This window comes from Anguilla anguilla, chromosome 1 (genome assembly GCF_013347855.1).
Source record: "Anguilla anguilla isolate fAngAng1 chromosome 1, fAngAng1.pri, whole genome shotgun sequence".
Classification (NCBI taxonomy): domain Eukaryota; kingdom Metazoa; phylum Chordata; class Actinopteri; order Anguilliformes; family Anguillidae; genus Anguilla; species Anguilla anguilla.
In genome coordinates, this window is record NC_049201.1 from 53068121 (window position 1) to 53081603 (window position 13483).

The following is a 13483-nucleotide window of genomic DNA, read 5'->3' on the forward strand; positions in this document are numbered from 1 at the left end:
TCCACAGACCCTCCTTTCTCTTGTCAGTCACCCGTTCCCCCCCTCTTTATTGCACAGAACATTTATTAAACACACCTACAATATCCTGTTCACTACACCCTCCAAAAGGGGGAGACGAAGCCCTCAGACTCGGGGCCTGGCCTCTTTTCAACCCTGTGGACTAGGCTGGGTGCTCCTGGATCAATCAGTATGTTGTCTGCTTGCATAGGAATTGGGCTCATTTCTAGGCCAGAATTTGGGGTGGGGGAGTTCACACCTCCCCTTGGCAATCTGGTCCCCAAGGGAAGGGCAACAAAGTGCCACTTCTGCCCCCACACAAGCCGGCCTGTTTGCCCCGATGGAATGCGTTTAGGAGTCGTTTCCTACTTTCTCCTCCAATTTCCTCCCCGTGGCTCAAACAGAGGCGTGGCAGTGAATGTTCCTCCTTTGCCTGGATGGCTTGTTTTTCAACAAAACACCCAGAACTAAGAGGTGTGTATGTGCCAGCGGCTGTTTTGGCCTTGAGAATGAGTGATATGGTCCGATGTTCCAGTGAATCTTTCCAAATCAGAGAAAGTCCAAAGATCTTTTAATGGGGCATAAAGTTCACTTGATTTGTCTATTTTAAGCTATTTTGTCAAACAAAAGCATCATGCCTCTTCAGTAAGGCACATTTAGGTCAGCTAATATAACTGAAAAAACGATTTAATGATAGAAAGAAAAGGCTAAAATCAAGTGATGTAAAATGCTGGACGGTGGACAAATGTTTCATTTATATTTTATGAGTAAATAAAAAAGATACTCTTTCGTGAGCTTTGTGCTAATAAAGAAAGCTCAATTTAATTGAACAGAGAGAAAAACAGATTTTAAAACATTCAACCATCTCCAATTACGTACTTTTATAGACTTTAAAATGAAAGCAGTTTTTTTCTAATTTTTTCTTATAAATCAAAGTATTTTCATAAAAAAAACAAAAAAGTATATTTTATCTGGTTAGATCGGGGAGAGGGGACATGGAGGGAAAACACGTACACACTCACACACACACACACACAAACACACACGCACAACACTCACACACACACACAGACCATCATGTAACATGAATGCATTTCAGTAACAATACCTCCCTCTTCCTCAGATATAAACCCCAAACCCCACCTCCTACCAATCTCATGCTGGCACAACCAGCCTCCAATGCCCACATCCAGCTCATATTCACTATACTGGAAACCAATCAAAGCCCCTCTTTGCCTTCACCTACACATCCAGACCCCTGGCAGATCACCGTGACAACAACAGGACAAAACAGTCCAGCAGCAATACACAATAACACAAACCCACACCTTGAACTAATATTGGACAACTCTTTTACCAGAAATCATATTTAGAACATCTGTTCCCCGAGTAATTCATTCATTAAGTGCAATTTATGTATTTATTGTACAGCAAAGCGAGACTCCTCCACCAACCTCATTGTAGTTCTGACCAAGTTCTAGCCATTTATTGCCATTTACCCCTGACATCTGAGAAGTCTACAATATAAAGTATCAAGTTTTTTTTTTTTTTTTTTTTTTTTAAATTTCAGAGCAGACCTAATCAACAGGGGCTAGTCATCCATGTTGAACATCACAAGCATGCTTCATGGAATCGGGCCACACACGCACCAACAGGGCAGACAGAATGAACTCATTCAGCAACTGGAGTACTCCACTCCCCCTATATTACCCCCTCAAACACTCCAGCTACACACTGACACACACAAACTGGCATCACTCAACATGCTCCTAGTAAGGTGCACCTGGACCCCACAGACAGCCCCCAGCTGTTCTTATCTCGGTCTCGCCCACAGACGAATTCCCTGCACTCTGCTCCACATTCAAATGTTCCAGCAAGTGAGAGGGGACATTGACCTCCAGTGGCACGCACCAGTCATCAGTTAAGGGAAGCTGCCCTTTGCCCTTGTTCACGCAGACCTGTGGTGTGAACAGGGAGGGCACGGCCTTCATCAGTGAAGATGGGGTGAGATTAACCTTTCAGTAGCGGCAAATGTACTTCATCTTTGGCCTTTCTGACAAGACTGCAGGTGCTGAGAAAGGGATATACGTGGAGCTCAGAGAAAACGAGGGAGGCTTTTTAATGCATAGCAGAACTGGATTCAGCTCATAAGCTGACATTACAACAAGAAAGCCGTAACGTTGTTTAATGAAATTGGTCAGAATAGCTGTTATTCGCATGTTGAAAACAAATACTGAGGTATGTTTGACAAACTAAATTCTGCTGTCAATTCATGTTTCAAAGATAATTTAAGGTTTTTATTTTTATTTACGTTTCTTTATTTTTGACTTTTTATTTCTTCAAATGATCGACGTCGACCTGGTTATCGTAATGAGCGATCAGCACCATGGACAGTGATGTGAAGTCATCTGTGATCGGGGTCTGCGTGACACACAAGAAAGGCGCAGTGGTCGTTGGATGGTCTTCAGGGATCGGGGGTAATGCGGGAAGACATGCTCTTGCTCAAAAAAAAGGCAAACGTAATATTGAGTATGCGTTACTATCGTTCTGTGCAAATAACATGGTTAAACTTCAGTTGACTGTACCATGATCAAACTCATCGAAACAGAACAGGTGTACTTATAATTTCGAACATCACATCACCAGAACTTATTGACACAAACGTGTGCTGTCTCACTGCCGAGAAACACCTGAGAAACAGGAAGACCTGAGAAATGCACTAGTCAACATCTTACACTTAGCACATCTTACACTTAGCCTAAGCCTCGAGGAAAAATACCCCCTCACACGTTACGTCATTTGCGACGGGATCCTAGCGGTCTGTTTTATATTTTCTCTCTGCATTAAAAAAAAAAATTATATATATATATATATATATATATATATATATATATATGTATATACGCGTGTGGGTGTGTTTATGAACACACGGGAGACACCCCATAGATCGGAGGCAATTCAGATGAAAAATGACTTCCTCCAGAAAACTATTAAGTACGCAATTGGGCACCTTCGGTCTGACATTTCAAATTATTCGGTATACATAGCGCATCAACTTTATTCAGGACATCTCTTCTTTAAGCATAATCGCTTAATTCACAATTAAAATGTAAAAATATAAATTCAAACGTTAGCCCGTGTGTAGGCTACTGTACATCTGTGATAGCCCCCCAAAACAAATTGTCGACCTGCATCGCGGCTACAAAGCTGGTCGACGCCGAGTCGTGACGCGACCACTTTTCTACCTATAATTGATCCATGTTTAACTTTAATTTCTGCTCCACTAATCAACGTAATATCGACCTCCATGACCGACGTTAATTAGAGGTCTACCCGAAATCAAAATGTTTTGTGGGAGGGCTTACACTTTGGGAAACCGTGTATTGTCTATTATTTAACGTTTTCCTCAATTAAATATAACTTTGTAATTTAGATATAAGTATGGATTAACTGTCACTTTGTTTGCTGGTGAAAATGCAGGAGGGACGGGCTGTTGTAACCTAGAGAGCAGAACACAGGAAGCTTGTGCGTGTCTAAACATAGCCGGCTTCGAAACCTGATACGTTAACCCCGCCTGGCTATAATACTAGCCATCCCAGTGACATGAACAAGAAAACGCCCTAAAACAATTTGGAAAGCTTTGAAAACCGGCATGTTACCTTGTTCAGGTGGGGGTTACGTGTGACATCGTAGCCCCTCTTCTTTGTGTAAACAAAGGTCTTACTTTTATCTTCTGACTTGTGCATTTCCCAGTCGACGGACTCCTGTTTCACTAACCCGTGTGCCATGCTGTCGCACTTTAAATACTGTAACGGTGACCCGGTTGAACTCAACAAGTGGCAACACCCAACTGGAAGGGTAGCAGATGGGAGCTCGAAGAGCAAAGATAGCCAATTGGAACCGCAGTAAAGCCGTGTTATCTAATTGACTTCAGATGCTCTGGCTCAGTAATAATAGTCTAGACATATTATAACTGGACACTAAAAATATCACCTGGAAATTTTTAACACAAAATGTGCCGCCAAAATATAAATAATTAATATATCGTTCTCATTTCACCTTAATCGAAATGTAATTCAATGTGTTATATCACACTTCCCTAGCAGCATAGCGTACGACCTATTAAAAATCCGTTGGTCATATGCGATTTCACTGTTGGACAAAAAAACTTGTCCTCTGAAATTGATTTTTTTTTTTTAACACTGGGATGTAATGGCATTTTCAAAAGAACATCTTCAAAGAATAGCACTGTTAACTTGGATGGATATTCTAAAGCTACAGTATATAATAAGGTTATGAGTCCATGGAGTGTAAAAGATAAAATTACATATTGTATTATGCCTGAGAATTAAGCCTTTTCATCCCACATAGGGCATGCATTTTGTATGCATCGCAGTTCTGAGAGGAGTGTTTAAGGAATGGACTGGGAAGAACAGGGTCAAAATTCACTCCACAGGGCTGTGCAGGTTTAGGTAAGGATCCCTTGTTCCTGTCTTATCCTTTATCTAAGTTATCCTGCATTTTTAGAATTAGGGGAAAGGTCAGAGGAGCTCACTGTCCTAGAAATACACACAATGGTTGGGATGAGGGGGAGGGATCTAGAGCTATCCAACCTTGTAATAACAGACTTGATCAGTGTCTGCATTTAAGGACAGGAAATTTCAGAAGGGGTGCGCTTGTCTTTGCATATGTTTGAACATGCCCACGTGTTTATGTGTATACGTATGTGTGCGTATGTGCTTGTGTGTGTTTTGTCTGTGTGTAAGGGTGTGCATGCCTGTTTGTGAGTGTGTGTGTGTTTGTGTGCAAGTGTGTGTGTGGGTGTGCATGTGTGTGTTTGTGTATGTGCGTGCATACACGTGTGTGTGTGTGTGTGTGTATGTGCGTGCATGCACGTGTGTGTGGGTGTGCATGTGTGTGTTTGTGTATGTGCGTGCATGCACATGTATGTGTGTGTATGTGCGTGCATACACGTGTGTGTGTGTGTGTGTGCTTGATCATGAGGCAGTACAGTAATGGAGCAGTGGGCTTGCCGCAGGGATAGTCTTGCTGACTCAGGTCTGTAAGAGAAACAGGCCAGTGCTGAGTCACAGTGACTGAAGCTGAAACCCCGGATCAGCACTGCAGGGATGAGGAGAGGTACAGAGTCCTGCTCCTCACACTGATTCCACTTTCTGTCATGCAGCCAGCACAGCCAATCACTGAGAAGAACCATTCACATGATGGCATCGTGTTTAAGTGAGGACTTTCAGCAGAGCATAGAAACAGGCATCCTCTTGTTCCTGCGGATTACGTAAGAAGGACAGAGAGACAAGCAGGAGAGAGCGTGGTGAGTGTCACAGTAGGTCAGCTCATGTTGTCCTTTGGCCTTTTACAGCAGCAATAGTCCCAATATACTTCTTTCCCATGGACCAGAGCCCAATGCTCCTCTTTTCCTGGGCACAGTTATATATTTGGCCCCTCTCCCACATGCTGGCACATGCTTATTTCTCTCTTATCTAGTGACCAAACAGCAGTCAGCTTAGCTAATATTACATTACATCACAACTGTTTAGCAGACAGCTTGACAAGAAACTTACTGAATGTTAGTACTACAGAAAAGGGTCATAGACATGCTTTAGAGTCAGTAACTGCATAAAAAGAACAGCTCAGTTACCTGAGCTTAGAATATTCTTAGAATATTCCTGAGGGATCCTTAGCATCCTTCAAAATATTCTAACTATGCAGCATATTCAACAAATGTAAGAGTACAGTGATGAGTATCTGCTTATAGTGGAAGAATTCCTCCTCATTGTTTGGGCACTGTGCTGCAATAAAGATCTTGGCAAAGAGACAATGTGTGGCAAGAGAATGGTGAAGCTGACGCAGCAATAAGTGCGTTAACCCAAAGGCGCAACTCTGGAGTAATCCCAAACTAGGTGCATAATCTAGAATGGCCGGCAAGTCTTTACAGTACTATGTAATACTTGATCTGGACTGCTGCTTGTTTATGAAATTATAACCTCAACAACTTCACACTGTTTAATTAATTCTGCACAGCTAATCATGTAGTACAATGTAAGGTAATACGATTGCAGAGAAAAGGAATGTTTAAGAGGCATTGCATTGGCTGTCTCAGTTCTCAGTTTGGCTGGTCACTGAAGGCTTTCCTACAGTAAAGACTTTCCTTCAATTAAAGGTGTTCCTTAAGAGCAGTGTTGTATTGAAGGGGTAGCAGGAGGGCAGAGGGTATTGCAGGAGGAGCTTGTCCTCTGACCTGCTCCTCTTCCACCGATGCTGTCTACATGCTCTTCATTGTAAAACTGGATAAAATCAGCATGCTGGATTACAGTGGGCCCCTCATTAACCAGGAACAGTTTTCATTCTCAGACCGCACGCCCTCAGTTTACGATCTGATTAACTTTATTAAAAGAGGGGTGATAGCTTTCAATTTCCATTGCAGTATTTCTGGAGTACTTTTCATTGGTTGGCAGTGACAGCATCAAGTAAACACCTGGGTCTCACTTTCTCGCCTCATCCGCTTTCTCAGTAGGATCCAGTGGAAGGTTGCCCAAGGCAATACAGTTTGTCAGAAAATTCAGCTGTTTGATGATATGTTCTGTAGTATCACTCATGGAAGATCAAGTATTTTAAAGCAAAAGGATGGATTTCAGAAGTTACATAATACAATTATAAATATATCTGCCACATACTCTGGTCAATCCAAAGATATGAATGAAATCGCAGCTGGAAACGTCAACATTGTTTTTACATTATATCAGCAAGTCAGGCTTGTGATTCTAAAGGAGGAGTGACTGCAGGAAGCCATGCTTTGTAAGAGCCTGAAGGGAACATATCACCGGGCTGGTCAGTGGAGGATCGACCCCACTCAAGGTTCCTCTTGAGATTTTTTACATCAATTGCTCACTATTTTATGTTGAGGCCTTTTCTTTGTCCAATTTTCTTTTGTATTTCCGCTATAGCGTATTTCTGATAGTGCCTCTGTAAAAATCACTATACAAATAAAATTGAATTGAACTGACAGCCCTAAAAAAATTTACATTGTGCAGCAAAAGAAACACTATTGAAGAGGTACAAAACTATAATGAAGATAGTTGATCCTTTAAGTTAAAGCAAATTGAGTAAAATAAAGAAAAAAGTTACATAAGTGAAAAACAAAATCAAGGAATAAGAGGCCCCCGTCCTGCACACCACCTCCTTGACAGAAATGTTTTGTACTCGTGATTTGGAATTCCTGTCTCTTTACAAACTGAAGAGCAAGGAATTTGGGTCTTTCAACGTTTTCTGCTTGCACAATAGCACAACAATAATTATGGTGTATGTTAATCCAAACAGGGCTGCAGGCCCTTGACAGATTTTTTCCTGTCCCTTAAACAGTGTGCTGTCTCTGCTTTAATAACAGTGCAATTCTATGTGGTGTCGCAAGCCTCCTCACACACACACACACACATTCATGCAGTGGGTTTTGGACATAAATCATCCATCCAAAGTTGAGTCTGACTTCTGTACTGACCACAGAGAGGAAAGAGGAAACAATGTTAGGAGTGTGAATTATGAAGGATTGTCTGTATTTAAGGGATTACAGCTCATCCTTCTCATATTTGATCACAAGGGGTTTCCAGAAACACCTGGAGTATCTGTACCTGTAATATCTGGAGAGACAGAATGGCAGTAAATGATTAAAAATTCAGACTCAGTCCTTACGTGCAATTGAACTTAGGCTTCCGGGAATGTCAACAACTGTGCGGCAGGGATGTCCACCTGCCAATCTCAACATTGGCTTGAGGACTTCAGATAGAAAATATGGGAAAATGAGGCTAATCCAGTCTCAGGCAGAAACAGAAAGAGTCTGGGTCACTGGGGCCAGGGTCAATGAGGCAGCCTGGATCTGTGAACCTTTTGATGTCACTGAGAATGAAATTTGAGTTTCTAAAAATAATGGGTACCTAACTGAGAACAAGCCCTGAAGGTTTGGGTATAGGGAGAGGGTCTAGGGGTTAGTAAGAGAGGGTTTAGGATGTGATGGAGTGTAGGGAGAGGGCTTTGGGGGTAGTGGGGTGCAGGGATAGGTATTTGGGTGTTGTGGGGTGTAGGGAAAGGGATTAGGGCGTAGTTGGGTGGAGGGAGCAAGATTAGGGTGTAGTGGGGTGTTGGGAGAGGGGTTAGGGTGTAGTGGGGTGTAGGGAGAGAGCTTAGGCTGTAGTGGGGTGTGGGGAGAGGGGTTAGGGGTTGATGGTGAAATACAACTGCGTTATGGGGAGAGAAGTTTAGTGTGGGGTGGGGAGACATACTGCATTTGGGATATGAGGAGAAGGGATTGGGTCTGCACAGTGCTGCAGTGGGTAGTGGAACCAGCTATCTAGGTGAGGAGAAGGAGTGTTTCCAACCATCAGTCAAGTCTGCTTCCGTTCGATTGCATCACTTGCATGTTGTAGTTCCTTTTTTGCTTCTGGAACTACAATTTGTCTTGTGTCAAGTTTGACCCACCCCACACCTACCCCTGAATTCCTTTCTCAATAGGCTCTTTCACATGTCACCAAAATAATGACTGTGTTTGCCCATGGAAAAGTCATGACGTGGAAGCACGAAAAACAAATATTGATCACTCAATGGAAGCTTTGAATACCAGGCATTGTCCTCTGGGTTTATTGGATACCTCATGAGCTAAAAAAAAAAAGCCTTCTCAAATCCAGGGTGAAGGTAAAGATTTGTACTCACAGAAGGGGTCTCACAAGATGAAAAGGGCACTTGGTGTATAGGTCTCCCATGTTATTAGCAGAGCAGGGCACCACAGATGGCTCATGTGAATTAATTGTCTAAATGTACAGATTGCAGTATTTTAGCCAAGTGGCTGTGCATGTGTGTGCATATACGTTGGCCACATGGAATTTAGGGATGTGGGCTTGATTTGTTTTGGGGTATGAGGTGCTAGAGAGCAGGTGGTGTGATATAGGGTTTTGTGGGTGAAGGTCCACACACAGACAGCCCCGTAAGGGTGTGGGGTGTTAGACTGGGTGTGAGGTTGAGGGGAGCGGGTGGGGGGGGGGGGGGGGGTGCGGGGGTGGTATGAGATAAAGATGGGGGGTTATGGGCTAAGAGCTTGCGGAGTTTAAGAAGACGGGGGGAAGACACATCCACAAAAACCTGGATACCCAAGAAACAAAAACTGAACTCTAAGTCTCACACCAAAGCCTTATCCAGAAGATTCAAATGGGTGCCCAGTGCTGTTAATAATAAAATCAATTAACAATGCCTACACTTTATGATCTGTGGAATGGGATTGCTACAAAACTGTAAGAACCTTGGTTTAACATTTCTTTCAAATCCAGGATAGCTCTGCTCAGAACATATTATTTAGGGGAGCATGTATTCCACAACACTTCAGGAACTCAGGCAAGGGTAAGAGTCTCCACCGCTATTACTTTTAAGCTTCTTTAAATTCCACAACTGTAATTACCTGTGGGACTGGAGACAGATGTGTTCTCTGATCACTGTGATACAGAGAACGTATTACCTGTTTATTTTGGCCTTCTGAGGGGAAATTATTCCTGTGTGCATCTGTTTGTGTGCGTGTGCATGTGTGTGTGTGCCAGTGTGTGTGTGTGTGTGTGTGTGTGCGTGTGTGTGTGTGTGTGTGTGTGTGTGTGTGTGCGTGTGCATGTGGGTGTGTGCATGTGGGTGTGTGTGTGTGTGTGTGTGTATGAGACTGTGTGTTTAGCCTTTCATTAATGTTTCTACACTATTTACATTGAACCATGGCATGTAACCCTTTGACCGAAGAGGCCAAATATTTACGGTTCAGCGCGTCTGTTTAACAAGCCTAGTGAGACTCAGTGTGGCCTCACATGAGTGTGTGTGTGTGTGTGTGTGTGTGTGTGAAAGAGGGAGAGAGTGAGAGAGAGAGGAATAGGTCCCCATGCTGAATTAATGCCTGTGTTGAAGGTGAAGCTCTGATAAATTACCAAACAGTTGTGAAAATAATGTGGTTGGACCATGGGGCTCAGTCTTTAGGTCTTCTGAGCAGTTTTATATTCATAGTCAACAAACTCTGGGCAGTGTGAGTAAACTAACCCACTGAGACTTTGCCTGTATCCAAGTTATTATTAATGTGCATTTACCTTGTATGACCCTGAAAGATTGCATGCAAAAAGTTATTAAATTTATGAAAATGACTTTTTACTGTGGTAGTGTATGAGCACGAAGAATATACCCCATCTAAATCCACAAGTATCACGATGTTTGCAAACTGAGGCCTACTCATTTACAGCCTGAAGAATAATTTTGTATCCTAGGACCTAGGCCATGGGTGTCCAATCTTCTCTGAAAAGAGCCTGTGTGGGTGCAGGTGTTTGCTTTAACCCAGCACTAAGTCATCTGATTCTACTTATCATTGCCTTGACTGAAGACCATCATCAGTTAATTAGTTGAATCAGGTTTTGTAAGGCTGGGCTGAAACAAAAGCCTGCACCCACACTGGCCCTTTCTGGATAAGATTGGACACCCCTGGCCTAGGCCATGATGGAGAATGACATCACCATGGGAACAGCCAGGTGTACCCATGTACAGTATGTTGTCCCATGTTTCTGGCCTTGACAGTGCAGTGTAGTTGTAGGAAGCTGACTATTGCAGGAACTTTTAAAAACTTTTACGAACACATATTGTCTGTGACATCACAGAATGTTCATGGATGTTAACGCATTCTTCACATGCAGTGTCTGTTGTCATTGGCAGTATTTGGGGTCATGCGATGTGCCTTCATTCAAACACACTTCTGTTCTGAAATAGTGCAGTCTGATTAACTACATGTACTCAAACTGCAGAGCTTAAAATGTCTACTTCCAGTGAGGTTGTTACTTAAACAAGGAGGTCTCTCTGCTCCTAGAGTAGCTTTACTTTAACCACAGAGGTGTCCCTGGCCTTCTTTCAGAAGGCAAGTAGTGACATTAAACCAAGCTGCTAATGCACCGAATTCAATAAGCCCAGGTTGCTTGACATGGGTGACCTTACCCCTGTAAGCTTACAATGGTGACACCAATACAAGACCACCTTCGCTGCACCACAGCAATTACATTTTCAGGTAAAACACTAAAATCATGCTACCACTGTGTCACCGAAAAACATGACTGACAATCAGAGGGACAAATGAGCTTATTATGTGTCTCACCTACACTACATTTCCAAAAGTATGTGGACACCCATTCAAATTAGTGTGTTTGGTTACTTCAGCCACACCAATTGCTAACAGGTGCATAAAATCAAGCATACGGACATGCAATCTCCATTGACCAACACTGTTATTAAAATGGGTTTGTTGTAGTCTGTATTGGTATCTGTTTGCTGTTAGTGTTTGTTTTGTGTTTCTGTGGGTTTATTGTTTTTCACATCCTCCGTCCCAGTGTTTTCGTTCTTCCGGTCACTTGTCTCCCCAGTGCCGTCTCTGTGTCTGTGTTCCCTGAGCTGCTTCACTTCCCTGTATTTGCATGATTTCACTATTCGGGTGGTTCCGGGTTTTTGTAGTTTCCCCCCTTCTTTCCAGTCTCGTTTTACTTACTTCCTGCTTATATCTAGTTTTACTAATTTCTACTAATCCTTACTAACTTATAGATTGTAAAGTACTAACCTCATTAATATACTAACATGTGAATATTACTAATGGACTAACAAACACTAGTTTTGGGTTTTTGATAGTTTAGATCACTATACTAATACATTAACCATTCTCCCCTTTTCCATGCTGCGCTGTAGCTCCGCCCCTTTTCTTTCTAGTCTGCCCTAACGCTGAGTTCTGCAATTGCCTGCACCTGTCTCTTGCTCTAACTGCACCTCTCTCTCTCTGCACGTGTTTTACCTGCTAAACCCAGGCCGTCTGTTATCATTGTTGTCTATCTGATTCCAGTCCGCGTTTTGTCAGTCCCCTGTCATTCAATTAGTTATCCTAATGTTCTTCACCTGGATGTTGTTTGTTACTCCGCCCTCACTCACATAACCCCTCCTTGATTGTTACCTTCCCCAGTGTATAAATGTCAGTCTTTTCCACCAGCTCCCTGTCAGAACGTTGATCATATTCACTGTGCCGATGATGTGTAAGCCTTTGTTTATTGAGATTCCTGAGACGCCCTTTCCATACGACTTTGAGTTTGCCTGCCCCTTTTGTTTGATTGCTTTCTGGTTTGACCTTTGCTTTGTTTTGACTTCTCTTTTGCCTGTTCCTTTGTACCTTCGCCTATCTGATCTCCTGGTTTTTGATTTTTTGCCTGTTTACCACTATTCTTTTGGAAACTCGATTTTGTACCATCCTCTCTCTGATTTACCTGGCTTTGAACTTGGACTGAATAAAGACAACGTTTTTTGGATTTCCCTGGTCTGCGTTTGGGTCCTTACACAGAACATAACAGGGTTGTTCTGACGAGCTTGGTGACTTTCAACATGGTACATTCATAGAATGCCACCTTTCCAACAAGTCAATTCGTAAAATTTCGGCCCTGCTAGAGCTTCCCCAGTCAACTGTAACTGCTGTTATTGTGAAGTGGAAATGTATAGGAGCAAGCTCAGCCATGAAGCAGTAGGCCACACAAGCTCATAGAACAGGACCGCCCAGTGCTGAATCGTGTAACACATAAAATCGTCTGTCCTCAGTTGCAATCCTAGAGTTCCAAACTACCTCAAAGTGAGCACAATAACTGTTTGTCAAGACTTTGTGAAATGGGTTTCCATGGCTGAGCAGCCATACATAAGCCTAAGATCACCATGCATAATGCCAAGAGTCAGCTGGAGTGGTATAAAGCACGCCGCCATTGGACTCTGGAGCAGTGGAAATGAATTTTCTGAAGTGATGAATCACGCTTCACTATCTGGCAGTCTGATGGATGAATCTCTGTTTGACAGAATGCATAGTGCCAACTGTACTGGCCTGAATAGAGCCAACTGTAAAGTTTGGTGGAGGAGGAATAATGGTCTGGGCTGTTTTTAATGGTTTGGGCTCAGCCCCTTAATTCCAGTGAAGGGAAAACTTACTGCTACAGCATACAGTGACATTCTAGAAAATTGTGAACTTCCAACTTAGTGGCAACAGTTTGGGGAAGGCCCTTTCCTGTTTCAGCATTACAATGCCCCCGTGCACAAAGCAAGGTCCATAAAGAAATGGTTTACTGAGTTTGTGGGGAAGAACTTGACTGGTCTGCACAGAGCCCTGACCTCTACCCCATCAAACACCTTTGGGATGAACTGGAATGCCGACTGCGTGCCAGGCACTGCGCCCAACATCAGTGCCCAACCTCACTAATGCTCTTGTGGCTGAATGGAAGCAAATCAAATCAAACTTCATTTATATAGCACATTTCGTACAAGGTTTTGAAATGCAATGCACTTCACAAAAAAAAATTAAAATTAAATTAAATAGAATAAAAAAATAAAATAAAGTAGGAAGAGTATGAGTAAATGTAAGAAATAAAAAGTGATAAAATAAAAAAATGTTCCTAGGTAAAGG

General features: G+C 42.6%; 1 protein-coding gene across 1 annotated transcript in view; it reads right to left on the minus strand.

Moving 5' to 3' along the window:
* Window positions 1–3823, minus strand: part of me1 (malic enzyme 1, NADP(+)-dependent, cytosolic) — a 65916-nt gene extending 62093 nt beyond the window's left edge. The window contains exon 1 of the mRNA XM_035403112.1: window positions 3657–3823. Within this exon, the coding sequence (XP_035259003.1) occupies window positions 3657–3785 (129 nt within the window). The 5' untranslated portion in view covers window positions 3786–3823. The remainder of the gene's footprint in view (window positions 1–3656) is intronic.
* Window positions 3824–13483: the final 9660 nt, after the last annotated feature.